The 24,689-nt window shown below is 33.2% G+C and overlaps 1 protein-coding gene across 1 annotated transcript in view; it reads left to right on the top strand.

Annotated features, from left to right (window-relative positions):
* LOC119666184 overlaps positions 1–24,689 on the top strand; it is a gene marked incomplete at its 3' end in the record, with an annotated part of 34,233 nt that overhangs the window by 469 nt on the left and 9,075 nt on the right. Inside the window, 1 exon segment of the mRNA XM_038075467.1 lies at positions 5,824–6,018. Coding sequence (XP_037931395.1) covers positions 5,892–6,018 — 127 coding nt within the window.

Genomic DNA, 24,689 nt, shown 5'->3' with positions numbered 1-24,689 from the left:
CTCCATCTCTCTTAACCGATGATCGGTAGATGATACTGCAAGCTTGTCTTTAATAAAAAAAAAAAAATTAATTTATGCGCTATTGTTATATTAACTGAATTTGTTACTTACATGAAGTTTGGAAACCTTCATTTGGTTCCATCGCAGCGCGTTTTAAATTCTTTTCCATTTCCATATTTACTCTGTTCTATTATTTATTAAATTAATTCTATATTATTATAGAATTAATTGCAACAATGTAGCAGGGATGTTTCATCGAAAGTAAAGCAAACATATTTAAAATTAATATCTGCTAACATTAATTGATATTCTTCTGTCTCAGGTTCATAGTCCACCAAGCATATTCCTAATGTGGTTGACTCGATCGGTTCCTCATACATGTTTCTGATATTGGAAGACTTCCTACATAGAACAAAGTTCTCACCAGTTTGATTCCATGTTCTTTCGATTCATCAAAATATATATCCTCCCTTATTCAATTACTAATTTGCTGCAGAATTTGAGTTGGTTTTGTTACATATTTTTTTAATTTCTGCAAATAGTTTTCAAATGCGTACGATGAGTTGTTCGATGGAACACCCAACACTTCTACACTTTCTTGAATATGAAGTAAGTTATGTACATTGTATGAGACACTATTTTCACCAAATAAAATTGGAAAATTTTCAGCGAATAATTTCATCATGTTCTGCGCATTCCCCAAATTTTTGAGTACTGCTATGAGTAGCACGAAAACCTGTATGCGCAATGGAGCAGCAAAAATTCGTAGAATAAGTCGTCATGAATCTTATTTTTTAAAACGCAAATGCCAGTATATAACAGAAACTCTCTGAACTCAGTTGCTTTCCAATTTGTAATTTCATCAAGGGATCTTGGCTTACGAACAAAGTCTTTTGGGATACACTTGCTTAGAGAAATTAATTTCTCTGACATTACGATCAAGAAACTTTCGCATTACTCCTAAATAATGCATTTAATAAATGCATACAATCTAAAGGTTGATGTGATATCATTTTAATATCAAGTTTTTCAAGTGGGGACTCTTTGTTCAAATAACTTTCGACGTGATGTTCTGGAAATTTTCTAAAGAAAAAGTCTCCATCAGATATCATATTTCCACATTTAGTGCTATAACTTAAAATTTTATCAATTTTTTTGCCAATTTAAGTACATTTAGAGCAGCCGTACCGTGATGTATGACCGGGAGTATTTGCAATTTCAACACCAGTTTTTAAAATTGTACTCATCTCGAATACAAAATTATCCAAACAACATTCAATATTTGATGGTTTTTATTGCCCTAAATAAATCCTAACTGGAAGCACTGGCATGCATTTCCTATTGACAACTCGAATCAATATTGGCCATAGTTGTGTTTTCGAACTTTGAAACAGAAGAAGACCATCAATATTTACGTCTATTAGCAATTTATTTTCAAATTTTATCGCTTTATACAGTTCTTTAAGTTGTTTTTCTACTCCGAAAATTTTCAAATCAAAAAGATTTTCACAAATTATGCGGAACATTTAACTTTTCATCACGCAAAATACTGAATAAGTCAGAAACGCATGCATGGCCTATGCTTAAAGTACCATTTTTTAATTTTTCTGATAATGGCATTGGAGCAACATCATCAAAATTTGGACATGGGCATTCTATTTCTTCATCAACTACCACCGGTGTCTCAATTTCCGTATCAACAACACTTTCACTGCAACCCGTTCTTTCAGAATGCGAAATTTTATTTAAATAAATCTGGTGAAGCATTACCAGGGGTCAGAATATGCACTAGTTCCAAAAAAAATTACTCTAATATGTGATTGAATTTCTTTGTTTCTCATTTGTTTTGGTTTTCTCTTGTTCAAAAATAATAGAATGCAATATCAAATTTTGTGCAAAAAAGATATTGAGAAATTTATATGTTTTAAGTGGCGATTTAACTCATCCCCACGTTCCAGTCATTTCACTAGTTCTATTGGACTACTTCGTGTACTAGTGCCTAGCGACAATTGTCTCCTAAGGAACTGCTGGGCTCTTACAAAAAGAAATGTCCATGAAACGAAAATTCAAGCTGACACCGAAGCAAACTATCGTCACGTTGTCAGAGATTTACAAGCTAATAATAGAGACTTCTACACATATCAACTTAAAAGCAGTGAGGGAGTTTCCGTGGTAATAAAAGAAATCAATTCCAACATAAATACTGATGAGGTAAAAGAAGCTCATGAAGAGCTAAGACTTGGGTCATGAAGAGCCAAGTCAGTTATTAATACAATTAACATGGACAAAGCCCCACAGCCAATGTATAAGGTAGAACTGCTGCCAAATCCCACAAAATTAACACTGGAAGGTCATCGTTATTTTTATAACACAAAGATCACCCTTCGTCGATTCGACGACGAAATTATTTAAGATCATGTTGAAATAACCCTATGTATCAAAACTCACAAAAGTTTTTACTTTTATATTATTTTATTTATATATTATCAAAATAAATCAATATCAAGGCGTTCTTTTACAGTCTATTAAATATAATAAGGTTTCACAGTTCCCTTTTGTTTGACTTTTTTGTACAAAATACTAATAGAAAAATATAAAAAATAAATAAATAAGACACATATTTTTCATTGAATGTCTTGTTTTCTTAAAAGTAATACTACAAACTAAAAATGAACATGTTTTCAGGAACTTCAGTCTTCATTTTGAGCAAGAGGCACAAAGCTCTATTTTATGCTCCCCACAGAGATTTTTCTGGCATTTTGCGCAGCATGATTTTGTCATTCGTCGCTTAGCAGGTGGACAAATTGCGTTTTTTAATATTTTTTTCACAAATTTTATCGTTCTTCTCAATAGCAATTAAATTTTCAATATTTGATCGCAGCGTCGATCTGTTAAATGAGTATCGACAAGGGTAGAATACAATTTTTTCATGAAAATTGAGCGACTGAGAGGTTTTTGATTTATGTGAAACATATTAAGGGAGTAGGTAACATAGCTGTTTATAAATGCCATATTTATCATCCCAAAAAAATAACACATTGATCATTTTGTTTGTTTTTCGTGAACAGCTCATGACACTACACATTTGGTCAAAAGTGTCAACGCCACCTTTGGTTTTGTTATAGAATTCGATCATATAAGGTTTGTTGAATTTACGATTGACAGCGCCTTCTTCATTACAAGTTGATAATAAATATATTTCTTTGCTTGGCTTCGGTTTATAACAGAGAAGTGTCAGTTCATTGTCATAGCAAAACACTGATGTATTACATTTGCGACCCTTTATGTTTCTCATTTTATTTGGAATTTCTTTCTTATTGGAACGAAGGGTTCCAACAATTGTCAGTTTATACGGTTCACATAACAGTGGTTTAGCCAGAGGAACCGATGTAAACGAGTTGTCCATGGTCAAACTTCTATTTAAGCCATGTACAGTTTTTGTAATTTCTTTGACATAGTACTCACCAAGAGGAAGGTTTGTTCTGTTTGTGCCTTTTCCCAAATGCGGCAAAGGGTCAACTATGTATTTTGTGCCACTATCGCACATCATAACCATTTTGAGCCCATATTTTGCTGGCTTGTTGGGAATGTACATTCGAAAACTGTACATTTGTCTCTGAACGCCATTACTTGTTCGTCAATTGTAAGGGATTCCCCAGGTGTATAATTCTTGCGGCATTTTTGAATAAACATCTGCCAAATTTTTCTAATGGGAGCAAACTTATCTCCAACTGATTGAATGCGTATTGATTTATCGTCGAATCGAATACAAGACATAAGGAACTTGAACCTTGCTTTCGGCACAATTGAAATATATAGCATTCCACCGTATGATTTGTCAAACATTTCGTCTGTAGAAATATGCTGGTCCTTTTTAACTCCTGTCAATACTAAAATTCCAATTAGTTCTGTTATTTCCTTCGAAGAAGTTTTTTTTCTTTGGGCTTCATCTGTAGCTTGAAGAAAAGGTGACTGACGATTAGCAATTTCAACGTTTGTCCATTGAACAATTTCCTCTCCGATCTTTAGCGTAATAAACATTTGGAAACATGCCAGTGGATCCGTTATATTATTGCATTGGTGCGTTGTTCCTCGTACTTCATGTACAATATGTACAACTAGATGTCGCATCAACCGGACATCCTATATATTGGCCATCACTGCAACAAAATCCCAGATTTTATTGGTTTCGCTGTAACAAAAGGGTATTTCGGTATTTCGTGACTTTATTTCGGTCTACACAAGTTATGGCGTTCTAGGTATTTATTTTGAAAAACTTTTAAGTAGAACGAATAACATAATTCGTTTCAGCTACGCAAAACCACTTATTCAAATCAACAAAATAGACAAAAAAATCGAAGGAGTTGAACCAACAGAGGTTTTAGAGCGTTGCAAACAAAATAAAGTGCCTGGTAAAGATAGAATTCTAGCAGAATTTTTAAAATTTGCATCAGGTAAAGATATCACAAGGATTACAAAAATTTTTGATAATACGATAACTCAGAAGTATCGAAATGTCTTAAAAATTCAATAGTGTTGCCACTATTTAAAGGAGATGATCTGCATGACGTGAAAAATTAGAGAGGAATACCCATTTTAAATTCGATAGCAAAAGTATTTACAGGCACTAAGTGAACACCAAAAAGGTTTCAAGCGAGGATATTCAACAGTGGACAATGTTTTCATTCTGACAATTATTGCAAAATTATACGTGAAAAATGGCAAAAAATTGTACATGTTTTTTGTAGACTTTAAAGCTGCAGAAGAATTTCTAATATTAAATACATCTTGCAATTTACAAACTATTATTACTTTTTACATTATTGTTTAATTTCACATTATGACTTTATTTTAATTCAATACGGTTTTTGTACTTGGAGTTGACAGGTAAGGTGGCGGGTTGGCTCTCGTTGGTGTTCAGGCTACATTATACACAGGTAGTTCGGTCAACTGGTTGTTTGTTTTTTGAAATGTATTTAAAAAGCCATGATGATATGTTGCGGAATAATAGACCTGCCATCCTGCTTTACTAAAGATCATCCTGTTCGATTCAACTTAGGCGCCGTTATATCTGGTAAATTAGCCCGGCTACTTATTCAGAGGCTCCTTAAAACAATTTACAAATGATTATATAATTTATTATTGTATGTTTTTACAAAATAGTTTGTAATGTAATGTTGTCAGTATTTAAGATTCTAAAACTTATTGTTAGGCTTTAATTAAAAACGATTAAGTAAAGACATATTGTTGAATAAAAAAAATAGTAAAAGTATTTACTACATGTGGAAATTCTTTGATTATTAATTATTTTTTTAGATGAATAGAAAAATGTTCCTATATAAAAAATGGTTAAATCCAAAATATATTCACTTATATCGATCCATTGTTATCATACAAAATATCCATTACACATATCCATTACACATCCCTAAATAGATCCAACAATATGTAACATGTATAGTAAACCATGTATGGTAATAGGTTGGATCTTTATCAAAATTCCAAGTCAAAGCTAAAGAGTATAATCTCTTAATCTTGAAGAAAATGTCACATAAAAAACTCATTCAGCTGTTGTTTCTAAATACACAATATTATTAGAAAGTGAGGTGTTCAACATTGCTACAATAAGGCAGTAAGACTATATGTAAGCTTTATGTAATGTATATGTTATGTAACAAGTTACATGCTTACTACTACTTATGCATAATTTATTTATACTGTTCGATTAATAACGAAAGCTAATTTAAATTTTGTCTGATAATAAAGTTTTGTATAAAATCGTTTTTATAGTAAGCATTAAAACTCTACATCTAATCTTTGCAGTGCTTGATTGCCAGGTCAGTGATTGGAGCCCTTGGAGTGAATGTGACAAAAGTTGCGGCACCGGCATTATGTCCCGCATACGAAAAGTCATACTGCCAGCACAGAATGGTGGAAAGCACTGTCCATCGCTGGTACAAAAAAGAGGCTGTCAAGTCTTCAATTGCTATGGACATCACGATAAAAAAACACTGCACGGTAAATGAGTTACTTTTTTATTTTTCATTTCTGTTTTTATTATCTCAACTTTTTTATGTTTATGTTAACAAATTGCTTACAGAGCAGCATTTTTCCAATCATTTTAATCATTGAAGTTACTGTAAAGATATCTTTATCTTTAAAGTAAAGAATTGTAAATAAATTTCCAATAGCTACACTTAAATGAAAATTAGAACAAATGCATGCTATATGCAAAGAAGTTAGTAAGGGCCATGTTATGTAGAGCATCTCGGGCACGGCAAAATTAGCTTTTTCGGGCTATGCTGAAAATGCATGTTTGGTTGTGCCCAAATTTTAAATCAAATATATTCATGCTTACTTGTTTGGTTTTAACTTACAATTACTTATAAGCAATTTTAAAAATGAGTGCAACTAAGAAAATTGAATATGAAAAAATGAATTAAAAAATTATTTAAGGGTTTAACGAATGGACCGCATAGCCTTTTGGAAGGAAGACGATACCCTTCTACAATGCCTACATTTCGTTAAAATGTTGCAGCAGAAACAGCCCCGGAAAAGGTTGTGCGCGGAATGATAGGAGAATTCGCGATTCGTATGCATTTATGTCTAATGAACTGCGCCTGTTAGACACAAATACATACAACAACTTCTACAGGATGTCCGGGAATGCTTTTAAATTGTTATAACAGATTGTAGAAATAGATCTACAAAAGTTGAATACAAACGTCCGAAATGCTATTTCTCCAGAAGAACAATTGTCTGTAACACTACGATTTTTGGCAACTGGAAAAAGTTATAAAAGTTTAGGATATCAAACAAGACTATCCTACTCTTGTTCGGTATATTGTATACCGAACGTATGTCGCACAATTTGGAAAAATATTTTATTTTGTATATAATAAACTAAAACTTACCAAAACCCTAATTAAAGCTTACCACATCTCGTACTCGCCAATGCTTACTAAACGTAGATCTCAACCACCTTGGTGGAATAAGGAATTAGAATCAAAAAGACGTTACGTTCGCAAAATCTTCAACCTGGCTCAGCTGGCAGAATGTGAAGTTATTTGGGAGGAGTATAGGGATATTCATAAGCAATACAAGAAAGTTATTCATAACGCGAAGAAAAACTCCTGAAAGGATTTCTGCGTAGAAAGCTACTGTCCAAATACCCAACTATACCTACCCTTGTCAAGAAGAAAAACGACGAATGAACTAAAACCAAGACCGAGACGCTTGTAGACTTCACTAACTTTCACTTTTCTAACTGAGCAACAAGCAGTCAAAAATACAGTTGGTATGGGCAATCAATTTATTCGCCTCACATAAATCTCATGGGCTCGATGGTATTTATCCAGTTATGATGAAAAAGATCTCGGATCTAATTAAACCATAACTAATAAATAGAGGATGCTTGAGATATAATTAAGTACCTGTGAACCGGATAGTGGCAAGGGTCACCTCTACTGTAAAGATTATAGACCAATTAGTCTTACTTTTTCCATTCTCAAAATAATCGAAAAAATACTGGCAACACATATAGAGGATCAATCAGATTCCGAAGTCTTGTCAAAAGCACAACACGCTTACATAAAATGCATATCCACAGAGACTGCTCTCCACACACTTGTCTCTAATATTGGAAAAACCTTAGAATACAAAAAACACGCTCTAAGAGTTTTTCTGGATATTGCAGGTGCTTTGAATAATGTATCAAGGCAAGCTATTTTAAATAGCTTAGGTGATGTTGGTATTGACTCTGCCATATGTTCAATGGATTGCAAGTCTTTTAAGCTGCAGACAGATAAGGGCAGAATAGAATGACACAATTTTATCTAGGGAAACATGTAGAGGAAATTCTTATAAAATTCTTATAATATTCAATAAAATTCTTATTTAATTTGATGGTAAAGCTCCGAAAATAATTGCATATGCAGACGACATTGCTGTAGTTATGACGGGGAGATGCCTATCAATTTTAAGTGCGCTAATGAGTGACGCTTTCAAATCAATTAACAACTGGGCGACACCCGCTGGCTTGAGCGTAAATGCAGAAAAACGGACACAATACTTTTCACAAGAAATTACAATTTTGCAGCATGGACGTCAGCTAACTTAAACAGCCCTCTTCTGCCACTGAAAACTCAAACGAAATACCTTGGATCAAACTGACCTGTAAACCCAATGTAGAGGAATGGGTAAAGTAGGCAACAAATGTTTTATACGCATGTGAAAGGATGTTTAGAAGTACATGGGGCCTCTCACTCGCTCTTATGTATTGTTGCTACACGGCTATAGTAGTAGACCTATACTTATATACGGTATATTGGTTTGGTGGACAGTTGTTAAGAAGAAAATGTATATAAAACCTCTGAAAGAGGTCCAAACACATGCGGCGATTTGTATCGCCACAACACCATAAATGTTTTCACAGACGATTTAAATATGGAAGCGGGAGTAGGAGCCAAGGAGAGCAAAGGAAAAGTGGCGATACTTAACCACCTGTAGAATTGCTAGGATCATGTGTAGACACATATGCGAGGAAAAGTGCACCAAAGATGATATGTCGTCTAGCCGAAGGAACTGCAGAACATTAATTGGTGTATTGACAGGTCACTATCTGGTCGCATCACATGCGCACAAACTAAACTTAATTTACAGTAATGCTTGTAGGAAATGCAACGAACCGGATGCAAAGGAAACTCTAGCTCTCTCAAGAACTCGACAAAAATACTTGTATGCTGTCAGTTTCAGTTTCTGTTGCAATTCCAATAAAATGAAACGCACATCCTAATGAAACGCGCATCCTAAGTGATGCACACATTGACAAAAGAAGACTCTGATCTGGTATCGCAATGGACCTAAATGGTCTTCGCGTGGCCGTTTTGGTCTACCAGCATAATCTAACAACCTAATAAACTAGTGAAATATATACAGTATATACAATTGTTTAATCTAAATTACTGATATGTACAATATTTTTAATTGTTTAGACTTAACTACTAATATATACAATATTTACTTAAAATTTGAAATTATATATTTATAATATGTTATATGTTTTATATTAGGCGTTTTCTTTTGTAAGCATATCACAAAAGAACTAAGAAAATAAGCACTGCTTTCTATGGCAACTCTCGACAAAATTGAGATTTTGATCAGTTTATATGTGCAAAACATGCAATATTACTTAATGTTGTAATTAAATAATAATGAATAATAATTACTTGGAACTAATGATGGGAATTTTTTTTTACATGATTGCAAATAAAACATGGATTTTCATGCCTTTTAACAGTAAAATAATATACAGAAAAAATAACGTATTTGTTACGAACAAAGACGACACGAAATACGAATAATTTACGAAATCATTCGTTGACAGTTAACCGGAAATTTCATAAATACTTTCAAAAGTCGTTCACAATAGATAAATTTTTAGTGTTGGCAATCATGAGATTTGAACTGCTTATTAGTTAAGCGGTTTCAAAAAGATTGGACTAAATAAGCCAACAGTGTTGTTGTTTGATATATTATTTTTAAAACAAGCAATTGTTCTTTTGTGACATGCCTACAAAAGAAAACGCCTATTACTACTTATTGATTTTTTTTGTTAAAATTCATAACAATTCATAACGTAATCTTTTGCATAATTATTCAGTAATTTCTAAGATCTGAAATATATATGTTACAAAACATAGAGTGGGAAAAACAAATTATAGCGAACCTTTAACATTTGGCTATTAGTAGAAAAATGGAAAAACTTGGATAAATTTTTTGGGTATCGCAGACAGAAGTGACAAAGGCCAGAAAAATAAGGGGAATTTCTGCAAATTTTCACTTCTAAAATTTTACCGTTAATACAAATTAAACATGTTTTTCGATACAAATAATAACAATATACCAAGCTTTAAAATATATAAAAAAGTTAAAAAATGATCAAGTTTTATAATTCGCAAGCTTCTCTAATTCATAAAATTGCAAAAAAATTACAATAACTTACAAAATAGTGCAAAGAAGAAATTTGGGTTTCAAAAAAAATTCTGAAATGAATGAAATCAAATGCATTGAAAACCAGCCAAAAACCATTTGGCAGACATTCACTGTTTTGATATCTTTATGAGTTGCTCTTCCTGATTTCACTCTTGTTAAACACATCCTTGTACATAAAATACCAACAACTGTAGTTCAGAGAGCACAAAATGACGCTAAAACAATAAAAATTTCTTTGCACTCGTGAATAATGAAATGGTTTAACCATTGGGTAAAAATATTATAGAGTCACAATGACTCAATTATTAAATTTTCAGGCACAGGCAACAGGCACGAGAGGGCGGAATGAAGATATTCTTTCTTTCTGCGCTGCTGCTAGATCGGCAGCACTTATGTTTGTTTTTTCTAAAAAATTTTCTGTTAATGAATGGAAAACAAGCAGGCCGTACAAGAAAAGAATCAAATTAGTTTTTGGTGTAATTATTTGTTTTTGCAATCAATGCTTGGTAGCAGCTGGTAAAAGCTGCATGCATTTAAATGCACTTCATAATGCAAATAAAAGAAACGTCCCTACTTCTTTAGAAGTTTACTCACCTACATAAATAACTTAACATATTTACATACAAAAGATAGAACTTAACATATTTGTATATAAGAGGTAGAGTCCACTTAATATGGATTCCAGGGCACAGCGGATTTGAGGGAAACGAAAAAGCGGATGAACTAGCGAGAAAAGGGGCGGCCTCATATTGTATTGGGCCACAACCATTCTGCGGTCCTTCGTGGAGCTTTTTCAAACTTAAAAATAATGAGTGGCTGGAAAGAGCAGCTCAAACTGATTAAGATAATACAATTGCCTGCAGACAAGCCAAAGAATCCATGCCGTTTCGAACAAAAGCCAGAACTAGGGAGCTATTTATGCTAAACAGAAGTGGTATCCGACTTTTCACAGGATTCCTCACTGGGCACTGCGGAGTTAAAAAGCATCTATCGAATTTAGGTATTACTAGAGACGATAGTTGCAGACTTTGTTGCGAAGAAGAGGAAACAGCAGAACACATTTTGTGTCACTGTAATAGTCTTGCCAGACTCAGACTTCGCTACTTATCCACTGCCTATCCGGAAATAACAGAATTAGGCAACGTCTCTCCAAAGGACATATTGGCATTCTTAAGTGCTACTCGTCTATGGAACTGAAGTGTGTATGTCACAATAATCCTCAAAGGATGCAGTGCCGCGGAGACAAGTTCCCAACCCATTTTAAAAATCAAATCGTATAAGAGGTACATAAACCTTGCCTACAAAAAAGAATAGTTGAAAGCATTAAATAAATAAAGGAAATGGTTGTAAACAAAAACAATCAAAATAACAATATAAACATAAACAGCATATTATCTAACACCATGGTCCGGAAATTCCACAAACGTCAACTCATCATGTGACACTTAGGGTCAGAAATATTTGAGAGAACCAACGGCAAGCAATAACTACCAAAATACGAGTAGTATTTTAATTGCAAATATAATATTATGAATTTTCAATCCAAAGCAGAGTCTGTAGTTAACCACCTACCCATTCCCAAAATAAATACAACTTCGGCTGATAAAAAATTTAAAAAAGGTTTGGTGAATTGAAAACAAATGCTTTATTTGACACAGGGAGCAAATTCAACCTAGTAACGGACAAAATTTTTAAGTGTTTAAAAAACTGTCAACTTCGGATTCGATCGGATTCGGTAATAATAAAGAAGTAAATAAAATAAAATCGATCGGTCGTGTTGTATTAAGCTTTGATATCGATAATAAGAATTTGATGTGCCATTTGAAGTCGTTCCATTTTACTGTTTAGATATTCTAGTCGTTATTGGCTCTGAAATTTGTTCACAAGCTGAAATAAAAATAAATCCAACGGTAGTAACTATTAAAAAACTGACCAGTAGCGAAGATAAAGAATGCAAAAGATTATGAAGATAAATGTGGAAAAACAATTTGAGATGCAATTTGATATTAACACTTCGATAACCGTAAACACAAAAGAAAAAATTATAGACATAGTTAAGAATTATATGAAATGAATATTGTTCTAAAAGATGACGAACGAATTTCATCGAGACCACGAAGATTGCCGATTACAGAAAGGGGTGTGATTGAAAAACAAATAGAAGATTGGTTGAAAGATGATGTAATTGAAGAAGAATCCATAAGGTTATTTTAAGAGATCGGTTCCCTTTACCCTTGATTGAAGATCAATTGGACAGGTTGCAGAATGCAAAAATATTTAGCACCATCGATCTTAAATATGGTTTCTTTCACGTCAATCTAGCTGAAGATAGTAGAAAATACACGTCTTTTGTAACACACAACGATGAGTATCAGTTCAGGAAGGTTCCATTTGGTCTATCCAACTCACCTGGTGTATTTCAGAAGTATGTGAATTCAATTTTTCGTGAACTGACACGAAGAGGTGTAGTTTTGCCGTATATTGATGACGTAATTATACCAGCTGATAATGAGGACGAAGCACTCAAACACTTAAAAGAAGTATTATCTTTATGCAGAGATTATAGCCTGGAAATAAATTTCAGAATGTGCCAATTTCTGAAAAAATGTGTCGAGTTTTTAGCGCATATAATAGAGTTTTTCAGCAATCGCTAAGCCGCTAACTGATTTAAGAAAGAAAGACCGAAAATTTGATATGCAGACTGAGCAATTAGCTGCTTTTAACACAATCAAAGACGTTCTGTGTAACGAACCGACATTGAGAATATTTAATCAACAGTTAGAGACAGAAGTACATACAGACGCCTCGATGCATGGTTATGGAGCGGTGCTGTTACAGCGAGCACCAGACGACGTTCACTTGTTTCCGGTTTCCTATATGAGTAAGAAGACGATAGACGCTGAAAAGAAGTATTCAAGCTATGAACTAGAGATTTTAGCTATCGTAGAGGCCTTAAAGAAGTTTCGAGTATATCTTCTTAGTCTACATATTAAAATTATAACAGACTGTAATGTGTTAACAAAAATTTTAGAGAAGAAAGACCTATGCACACGAGTAGCACGCTGGGTTCTGCTACTTAAGGAGTATGATTATGAGGTGCAACATCGTTCAGGCTCACAGATGAGACATGTCGATGCGTTAAGCCGATTATAATGATAGAAGAATCAGGTACTCTCACACAAATTCGGAATGCTAAAATCAAAGACGACGGTTTAAATGCCATTATAGAAATTGTGCGCGATAAACAATTACGACGGATATTTTTTGAAGGGCGGTGTTCTTTATAAACTGAAAGGTGAACGCGAACTTATTGTGCTTCCCGAGAACATGCAAACGAATATAATTCGACAAACTCATGAAAGAAGTCATTTGGCAACAAAGAAAACTAAAGAAATCATAAGAGATTATTATATTCCGAAGTTAGACGCGAAAATTCAGATGACTATTGATTGCTGTATTCATTGCATTTTATTTAATCGTAAAGACGACAAAATGGAAGATGAGCTGCATCCTATCAACAAAGGCGAAGTTCCGTTACAAACTTTCCATGTTGATTTCCTTAGATCACTTCAATCGGCGAACAAATTCTACGACCATATTCTTGCAGTTATCGACGCTTTTACGAAGTTTATTTGGTTGTACCCCACGAAGAAGACGTCAGCGAAAGATATGATCCAAAAGTTTCAACAACAAAGCCGAATATTTGGTAATCCTATCAATATAATATCAGATCGTGGTTCGGCATTTAGGAGTGAAAACTTTGCGCAGTACTGCAAAGACTAAGATATTAATAATTTTCTGATAACGACGGGTCTATCGCGAGTCAATGGTCAGGTCGAAAGAGTGAACACAGTGATAACCAACGTTTTAGCAAAACTCAGTACAGATGAGCCAACAAACTGGTACAAGCACGTCGATGCCGTGAAGCAGCTTATGAATTCAACGTATACCAGAAGTACGCACACGACGCCTTTCGACCTAATGGTGGGTATCAAGATGCGGACAAAAGAAGATCTTATATCAAAGAGTTGATCGAGAATGAAATTGTCAAACAATTCAACAACCAACGTGATGAAATACGGCAGTAAAATGAAGAAAAATACACTTCAAATACAAGCCGAAAACAAAAAATTTTACGATCGAAGACGTAAACCAGCGTGTATGTACATAGTTGGCAACTAAGTAGCCATAAAGGCGACCCAATTAGGTGGAGGCTTAAAACTGAAACCTAAATATCTGGGGCCCTACGAGTTGACTTGAGTAAAGTTAAACAATGCTTATAGCGTCATTAAGGTGGGCACAGGCAAAGGTCTAATGAGAACTTCCAGTTGTGTAGAATACATGAAGTCATGACTAAGGAGTACCGATGAGCCATTTCAATCGAACAGCCCGCAGAATGGCCGAGTTGTGGGAGCGAAAGAGCGCACGACAAAACAATATTATCGAACTCATCGACGCACCACTGAGAGTTGCACCAAAAGCAACACAACAAAGTGAGTCAGTTCGTTTGCGTTCAACCAACAAATTTTCATGTATTTTTGTGTAAATTTTATTTGTGTTTTACTTGAATTTTATTACGAGCAGCTCGTTGAACAGACCTATAATTATATACTAAAAATTATTGCACATCGACCTAAAAACTAAACAAATTGAAACTTACTACTACGTGTTTAATCCTGTACTTTAATAACGTATTTATAATAAATTTTTGCAAAATAATTAAATTAAATAAATACAATTAAAAACAACAAGCATTTCAAGACGGAAAATGGAAAATGCAATTAAAAAGCTCTACTGGAGCGAACAATGTTACAAAAATTAATGGGTAGGTACAATGACTTGAAAATAGTAGCATAGAATGCAAACGGTATTAGTAGACATGTCAATAAATTGAAAACATTTCTCTGTTCAAATTCGATCGGTATATTAATAACATTTTAACCTTCAAAGCTACGTTAAAATAGACAATTATACAATTTTTTCAAACCAACCATTCCGATGGAAAAGCACACGGTCGAACTGCCAGCTTGATAAAAAACTATTCAGTCAGTTCAGAATTAGTAAATAGTACCAAAGTGAGTAAGACCAGATACCTTCAAGAAAGTAGTCTTGTATCCCTTTTGATGCGAAGACTGTTAGCACTTTTTTTCTACTTCTTGCCAAGCTTTTGTACGCTGAGTGGTGATTTGTGGAAACTAAATACAGAAATCAAGTAAAATCTGAAAGTGGGTTCATATAAGAATTTCATTTCATATTTTCAAATTTACTTTACTAACCAGTTCGGGATCCAAAAAGTAGAATGGAAATATATTTCTTATATTGACTTTTTGCTCTAATAACTTCTTTCTATGCTGTGTGCTGCTGCTTCTAACACACAGTTCTTCTGAATCTTCTATTTCATACTTCTTTCTTTTGAAGCTACGATTTTTAAGTTGACTCTAAGGGTAACCTGTATTATTATCAGGATCGAAAAAAAATTCCTAATGGGAAAAAAATGAAGTGAGTTGAAATAAAAGGAAGTTTTCAAAAAGCAAATTTCTTTTGCATTATTTTGTATACTTACTGCTCCACAATACTTTGAATTGGTTCGCAAAAATGGGATAAGCTCCGTTGTAATCGTTGCAATGCGCAATTTAACTATTATTCTGCTCGAATAATCGCCAAATTTACTTATAATGAAATCTGCCAAAGCTCTGATAATATATTTAAATATATTTTCTTTAACGAAAAACACTTTAAGATATCTCCCGCACGGCTCTATACTACATGCGCACTTACCAAACGATCACGAACAATTCATGCATTTTGCATTTGCGCATTTCTTCTGAGCAAAAAAGTGGAAAAACCAAGAACTAGTGTAAACACAACTATAAAACTGTGGCGACAATATGGCGCCGCAATAAGAATTCGGGGAAAAAAACCTTTCAGTTTTAATTTAAATTTGAATAGGTTTATAATCACAACTTTTGGGTTGAAAACTGAAACTTTTCGGGTTTAAATATTTTATATACGTATATTTTTGCTGACTTTAAACTCTGGGGTCTGAAAACTCAACCTTGATGGTTTCAAAATAAAACTTGCGGTTTGAGTTGATAACAAACTCACGCAGTTTATTTTCTGCGATTTAAACTTTAAAGTTGAAGCATTCAACTTCTAGAGTTTATTTTCTTATATATTACCAATTATAAACTTCAGTAGGTTTAAAAAGCCAACCTCAGAGTTTGAAAATATTGATGTAAACCCTAAAAAAGTTTACAGGGTTGAGAATTTAAACTAAAATTTTCGACCGTGTATACATATCGTGAGCTGATAAAAGAACAATTAGTTATAAATATACCTCTAAGAACAGAAGAGGAAATTAATAATGCAATAATCAATTTCAATACACTACTATTATCTGCAGCATCTGCATCTACACCAATAACTACCACCAAAAATGTAATACTTGTGCCGAATCACATCAAATATAAAATAGAACAAAAAGAAAGTTGAGAAAGAATTGGCAAGTAACCAGAGCTCCTCAAATGAAGACAAAGTTAAACAAATTAACAAAAGAGCTGAAAGAATTATTAGATGTCGAAAAACAAGAAAATGTATCAAATTTTATCTCAAGATTGAATGGTACAAAGCTTACAAATTACTCCTTAAAAAAAAACTTATTGCCAAGTCACCAATTTGGATTTCATAAAAAGCATTCTACAATTCAGCAAATTCTTCGGGTGACTAACAAAATTGCAATGAATATAGACTCTAACAAGATCACTGTGGGTGTGTTTTAGACGTAGCCGAAGAATTTGAAAGCGTCTGGGGTGAAGGATTGATTTACAAACTATCAAGAATATTGCCGGCCGATTTTTATTTTCAACTGAAGAACTATCTCAAATATAGGTACTTTTTGTGCAATATTAAAACGACATATCCCACACGATAAAAACAGAAGGCGGTGTCCCGGAAGTGTATTAAGCCCGATTCTGTATCTACTATATACTGCAGACATTTCTAAGTCAAAAAGTGGAGAAATACTAACCGTAACCCTTGCTGACGACACTGCACTTTTATCAACAAACCAAGACATCACAAAAGCAACTGCATACCTTCAAAATCATCTGAACGAATTGATGCATTGGTCTGACACCTGGGGGATAAAGATAAACGCCGAAAAAACTGTCCAAGTAATTTTCACCAACAGGAAATTTAAAGAACAGAAACTGAAAATTGTTAACATTGATATACCAATTTGCAAGAGAGCCAAATACTTGGGCATTCTATTAGACCAAAAGCTGACTTGGAAAGAGCACATAATACAGAAGAAAAGGAAGCTCATCGAAGATTTGCAGATCTATATTGGCTTCTTGGTAAGAATTCCAGTCTGTCAATTGATAACAATTGATTGATTTGGAAATATGGAATTGAAATATGGGGAACCACATGTAAGACAAATATAAATACTATCCAAAGGCTATAATCAAAAATTCTGCGACCAATAGTAGATTCTAAATGGTACATCACAAACGACGATATTCACAAAGAACTGAAAATCCTTTCTATTCATGAAACAATTCAAAAAAGCAGTGCTAAATTACTGCAAACTTGGAAATGAGAATATTGATGTATTGAAATTGTACGAAATATATTGAAAATATCTTTAACATGTTATCTTAAATGATGATTTAAGATAACTTAAACTTCCAAACTTCATTTGTTAAAAGTATTACTAGATATCTATGATAGTTGTAATATTATTAGAATAATAAAAAAAACAAAATTAAAATTCCTATAAGTATACTAAAACCATTCATACTGGCGATTACTTCTACCTTTACTCACAGTAGTGGTCAAACTAATATCATGTTTATCACTTAAACTTCAGAAATAGAAAGCCGTACTAGTGGTAAAAAAAATGTCATGCTTTCTAAAAAAAATGTCAGAGCTAGGCAATATACACTTAGCAGAAAAACTCTCCGTACAGAAAGTAAATTTTGTTTCAACATATAAAAAGTTACTAAATAAATAGATTTTTTAAATTAATTTTATTTTTTATTTTTACTTTAATTCGTTATCTTCATTTTAAGCTAAAACTTATTTCTAACAGATTAGTAGAAAAATTATAATAATTAAAAATGTAAAAAATCAGCGCTATCGGTGGCAGAAAAAGTCTGCGTACAAAACATATAAAGGGGAGTTCCCGAAGTTTTAACAGTAGAACTTTGGCGTGCTTTATGTTTTACTGTACCAGTATATCATTATACACAATCCCACGCACTTATTTTATAATTTAATAATTAAAAAGTAATTAAATTTATAATGAAAAATAAAGGAAAAGAAATTATTATCAGTTAGAGCAGTATTGTTATTGATCTATGGAAAAAAAGGAAAATGTATCGCGAAATTGGTCAAATCGTTAAGCGGTCACATTCTTCTATCCAAAGAGTAGTGAACAACTACAGCTAAACAGGATTATTGACCTCGAAGGTGCGATTTGGGCGTCCATCCACGCTGTCAACAAGAGAAATCCGCAGCATTATTAATTCAGAGAAAAATAATCCTCGTCTAACTGGACTTTTGTTATATAAATATATTGACCAGACATTCTAGAAGAAAATTCACTTGGATATTGTACACAAGATATTAAAAAAATACCACTACTATGGCCAAAGCTATTAGAATGAAGCGTTTAGCATTCGCAAGGGAGTATTTAAATAAGTCTCCAGAATTTTGGAAACGCATAATTTTTTCAAACGAATGTAAATTTTGTCTCTTTAGCTAAAGGTCGAACGATTATATGGCGAAACTCGGGTACTGTCTTTAATAATGAAGATTTGTATTCAACAATAAAACAAGGTAGTGGAGGAGTAATAGGGCGGGGGTGTATGGCGAGTAATGGAGTGGGAAAAATGAAATTTATTGAGTCGATAATGAATAAAGTTGATTATTTAAATGTTTTGAAATGCAATTTAAAGAGCAGTGCCGAGAAGTTGGTGTTACAGAACAATTACTTACTTCAACAAGATAACGACCCAAAGCACACGGCAGAAGTTGTAAATTTTTGGTTGCTTTACAATGTGCCCAAGCAAATCAAAACGCCACCATAATCGCCATATTTGAATCCTATAGAAAATTTGCAGGATTTACTGGAGCGTTGGGTATGTGAATACAATATAACCTCCAAAGAAATGCTGAAGAACGTAAGAGACACGGAATGGGGCAAAATAAGCAACGATGAAACTGCTAAGGTGGTCAATTCGATACCAAAACGACTTATGGAGGTCATAAAAAAGAAAGGTTATCCAACAAGTTACTAAAAACGTAAAATCTTTGAAAAAATAATATATTTTGACGCTTTTTAAACTCTTGTACGCAGACTTTTTCTGCCACCGAAGCGCTGATTTTTTACATTTTTAATTATTTTAATTTTTCTACTAATCTGTTAGAAATAAGTTTTAGCTTAAAATGAAGATAACGAATTGAAGTACAAATAAAAAATAAAACTGATTTAAAAAATCTATTTATTTAATAATTTTTTTCTTGTTAAAACAAAATTTACTTTCTGTACGCAGAGTTTTTCTGCTAAGTGTATGTCGTAAACTTCAAGAACTCGCAAAACAAATTAAATTAATAAGAGACATAAGAAGGGAAAAGCAGAGTCTTCACCAGAAGTAGAATTTAATGAAGAGTCGTCAGTAATAGCCAACTCTCAAACAGATCAAAATATACAAAAACTTAAGGAAAAATCTGTTATAAACAGAAAGCCACCACCCATAATGATTTTAGGTCTCACAAACTATAATGTACTACAACAAACTGTTCAAAATCATGCTAAAAACGAATATAAAATTAAATGGCTTAATAAGGAAGTATATAAAATGAATACTGCAGATAGTTCAGATTAGAGAAGTCTCACTACGTTATTTTTAGCAAATCAAGCTTCATGATATACTTACTAAGTCAAACAGCCTCGTCCACTCAGGGTTATGGTCAAAAATCTTCACCATTCGTGTCGTCCGGTTGACATTATAAATGATCTTAAGTCTAAAGGATTTAAAATTATGAATGCTGTCAATAAACTACAGCAGAGAACGAAAAGCCCCCTCAATATCTTTATGCTGACTTTTGAACAAAATACACGGAATACTGTTCTGTAAATTTTACAAGGAACGAATATATCAATCTGGCAACATCATTCATTTGCCAATGCATTTTATGCTTATTTATTTTATGGTATTTTTAGTTTAGTCTTAACAAAATATTTATTTTAACAGGTTATGGGCCGCAAGTCACGCTAAAAGGTGTATTGTTTTATATTAGCAAATACTTAGTGAAATTGTTAAATAACATATTGTTTAAATAAACAATTTCTTAGTGAAATTTTAATATAATATACTGTGTAAAATTAACAATTTCTTGGTGAAAAATGTTTCCAACACATAATAGCTCACTTCACTTCGAAAAATGTTGACGTTTGGAAAAGATAAGCAAAGTCGGTGCTTATAATCAAAGGTTGTTGCGGGGTGTATGGACATTTCGCTAAAAACTGTTCTAAGCAAAATCGTTTTAATAACAAAAATGTTCGCGAATATGGAAAAAATAAAAACGACAAAAACAATTTTGCTATGAGTACAGTGAGTAAAAATATTTGAGTATGCACAAAAGCTATGGTTAAAAAATATGAGAATAACAGCAGTACAAGCAAGCATTGGTACATAGATTCCGGAGCAACAAATCATTTAACAAATGACAAAAACATTTTAAATAACTTACTAGAAGTAAAAAATCATGTAATAGTTTTTGCTAACCAAACGGAAATGACAGTAGAAGTGTTGGTGATGTGAAACTTTCTTTATCGGAAAAAGGGAATATAAATGGTACTCCCACAAATGTGGAATATGTTCCAAACTTATATGCAAGTGTTATCTCTGTCAGTGAGATGGTTAAAAAAGCGACATCATTTTTGAAAACAAAACGTGCAACATCTTTGATAAAGAACGAAATTTAATAGCTATAGCAAACCTATATAATAATCCTTTCAAATTGAATTGCAAACCACTTACAATTAGAAACAAACACAAAAATAAAGTGTTTTCAGTTGCTGTTAAAAATGATCATTAATTATTGCATCGTAGAATGGGACTTGTGTGTGATAAAAATCTCAATGACATTAGAATCTCGTGTATCGGCGTTAATTTCAACAATAACAGAAGTGATCAATGTGTAGTATTTATCAAAGCAAAACATATACGGCTTACAAATAAAAAAGAAGGGACACGTGCTAAGGAATTATTGGAGTTAATTCACTCAGATGTGCTAGGTCCACTTTAAACTGCATCGTATGGCGATGCACGATATTTGGCAAGGTTATACAAGAAAATCATTCGTGTATCTCATAAAGCAAAAGTCCAATGTATTAAGCAAGTTTATTGAATTTAAAAAATTGGATGAAACCCAGTGTTTAGAGCAAATTAAAATATTACAAACAGATAACGGCACAGAGTATGTAAACACAAATTTTAATAATTTCATCACGAAAAATGGCATTCTTCATCACAAAACCACAGCTTATACTCCAGAATAGAACGCGTCGCTAAAAGGTTTAATCATAGAATAGTCGAACGTATGCGTTGTATGCTAATTGATAACCGTCTCAACGAAAAATATTGGGCAGAAACTTTACCCTTGCAGGGGAAGTCCCGCAGTCCTGAAGAAATTTGGACAGGTGAAAAGCCAACCTTAAAATTTTTACGAGTGTTTGGGTGCACCGCTATGGTCTACATTCCGAAAGAAAAGCGCAAAAACAAGATTCAAAATCAACAGAATGCATTATGGTTGGATACAGCGATACTAAAAAAGCATACCGGTTATGCAATCCCCATACCAAGAAAATAATTATTAGCAGAGATGTTATTTTCGTAGGGAATAAAGAAAATTCAATTTTGAATAATAATAAGGAATATCACTCTCTAGATATTTTGGAATAGAAAAGTATCAATTCAGGGGAGAATGAAGATAGTAATGAATTGACACTTAAAAATGCAAGCAGTGATATTTCGACCGAATTTGAAGATGTTATTGCTATGGATGATAATGCTGAAGATGCTCTACTACATGATTCTAAGTCCAATTGCGAACTTGAAGACATCCATATCAATCGTCGATCAGAAAGAATAGCAAACAAGATCCTAATGAAGTACAATATGTATGCATCAGAGTTTGCTTCTAGTGACCCTTTAACGCTTGAAGAGGCAACAACCAACCAACGCAGATGAATGGCATGCAGCTATACAAAGTGAAATGAATGCATTATCACTAAATATAACATGGGAGTTAGTAGATTTACCACCTGGTAAAAAGATAATAAAATCAAAATGGGTATATAAGACAAAGTGCAATACTGAAGGTATTCCGATTCGAATAAAGGCTAGGGTCTTAGCCAAAGGATTCGGACAAGCTGAAGGAATCAAGATATATATCGATATTATTATTATTAGCATTAACCGTAAAGTACGATATGAAAATTCATCAAATGGACGCAGTATCTACATATTTAAATGGTAAACTTAAAGAAGAAATTTATATGAAGCAGCAAGAAGGCTTTAACGATGGTTTAAGCAAGGTCTGTAGACTGAAACAATGATTATATAGTCTACGGATTTTGCAATATATGTCGATGATGTTTTTATATTTTCGAACAATGAAAAAGATATAAAATATGTGAAAAAACAGCTTGCTAGTAAATTTGAGATGAAAAAGTTAGGTATACAATCATCAGTGCGTGGAGTAAGAATTACCCAAAATAAAGATTTAATAAAAATTGACCAATCTCAATATATTTCGAGTATTTTAAAAAGATTTGGAATGCAGGACTGCAATGCCGTATCAACTCCTATAAGCGATAATAAGCTAAGCATTTGTGCTTATTCATTTTATTGTATTTTTGGTTTAGTCTTAATAAAAGATTTATTATTTATAATAAAAGATTTATTATTTATAATTATTATTTATAAATATTTTATTTATATTATATTTATATTTTATTTATATTTTATTATTTATTATTTATAAATACAAAATATACTTAATGGCGTAGTTGAGATTGAACCTGTTAAAAAGAGCAATCTAATTATACAAAAAATGTCAGTTTTTCGGGCATACTAAAAACTACTGCTCTCAACAAGCAAGATGTGTACAGTATTCAGGCCGTCATGGAACTGATAAATTCGAAACCAAATGCTAAGGAGTTGCAAAAAATTTGAGAACAAAGTAGAAAGTAGCGCATTCCTAAAGTGCAATAACGTCAAAATGAGCGCCCTTAACCGACCTCAACCCACGCCTGAGAATCTGAAACCTCGAGCAAAACGCACCTCACAGTCAGCAGCCGCTACCCTGACTTCACAGAAAAAATGCACCTATGCTGAAGTTATTAGATAATCTTGAAAATCTTGTGCAATTACAAATAATGGCGTTTTACAGCTAACCGATGCAATATAGAACTTTCAAAAAATAACTATACTACAGCCGTAAGCAAAACTAAGAAACGTGCTGAATACAAAAATTTTGAATACCCAAATTCAGAAAAGGCAGGCACACTAGATACGCTAGCTTTAATGCAATCCTTTTTCTTAAAGTAAGAAGCTTTCAAAAAACAGCTTGAAAATCGACTTGAACAAGTAGAAAGATCGTTAAACATTTTATGATAAGTAAACTTCGAATTATGACATGGAACGCAAACAACTTAACGGCTTAATCAAAAATAAAAATGAACTTGAAGCTACACTAGAAACTGGGATACTAGACATCTATTTAATATATGAAACCCACTTCACCAACAATCCCATCCAGGAATAATGCGAGGGACGGAAGTGCAATTATTATCAGAAGAAACATTCAGCATCATGAAGAAGAGCACATATGCACTTGTTAATATCAGGTCACCACTATACGCATTAAAGCGCAGCAGCAATTTCTCATAGCTGGCGCATTGTACAGTCCACCGAGGCGCATAATAACAACTAAAGAATACAAGCAACTTCTAGAACATTATCAATACAAATGTATTTTTGGTGGAGACTTTAATGCTAAACATACCGCTTGGGGTTCGAGGCTTATTACCACCAAAGGCCGACCGCTATCAAATGCACTACAAGAAAAAAATTGTGAGGTCATATCAACAGCGAATACTTTAAAAGTATTTAAAAATGACTTCATTAATTCGTACGTTTCCAGTGTAGTGGCATATTAACCATGACCACACACAATATGCTAAGCACGGCCCAGAATTCCGAAACCTCTCTATGGAAATGCATAAAGTGACTATCCAGCATATTTCGCCAGTTAAAATTCCCGATGGTAAATGAGCAAGAAATGCAACTGAGAAAGCGAACGTGTTTGCTGAAAATCTAATGAGAACTTTTTCCACAGATAACGCTTTCCCTTTGATAATATTACGAAACATGAAAGCAAAAAAAAATATCAGCACCGTTAAGCGTTTTAAGTAATTAAAATAAGTTCATCCATATTTAACCATGTCCATATGAAAAACTATACCATATTACTAACAGGTGGATACAGTGTCTTTCATGTCAGTGGTTTGTGACGTTGGTGCACTAGTTACGAAACCAGGAAAGTGTATTTTTCGGAGAAGTTCAAGGGTGTCTACTCGATCTATTGTCAAGTAACTATCGAGTTTTTGCAGAAGACATACA

This window comes from Teleopsis dalmanni, chromosome 1 (genome assembly GCF_002237135.1).
Source record: "Teleopsis dalmanni isolate 2A chromosome 1, ASM223713v2, whole genome shotgun sequence".
NCBI classification, from domain to species: domain Eukaryota; kingdom Metazoa; phylum Arthropoda; class Insecta; order Diptera; family Diopsidae; genus Teleopsis; species Teleopsis dalmanni.
The sequence above is the reverse complement of the archived record's forward strand: the minus strand, read 5'-3'. Positions and strand labels throughout refer to the sequence as shown.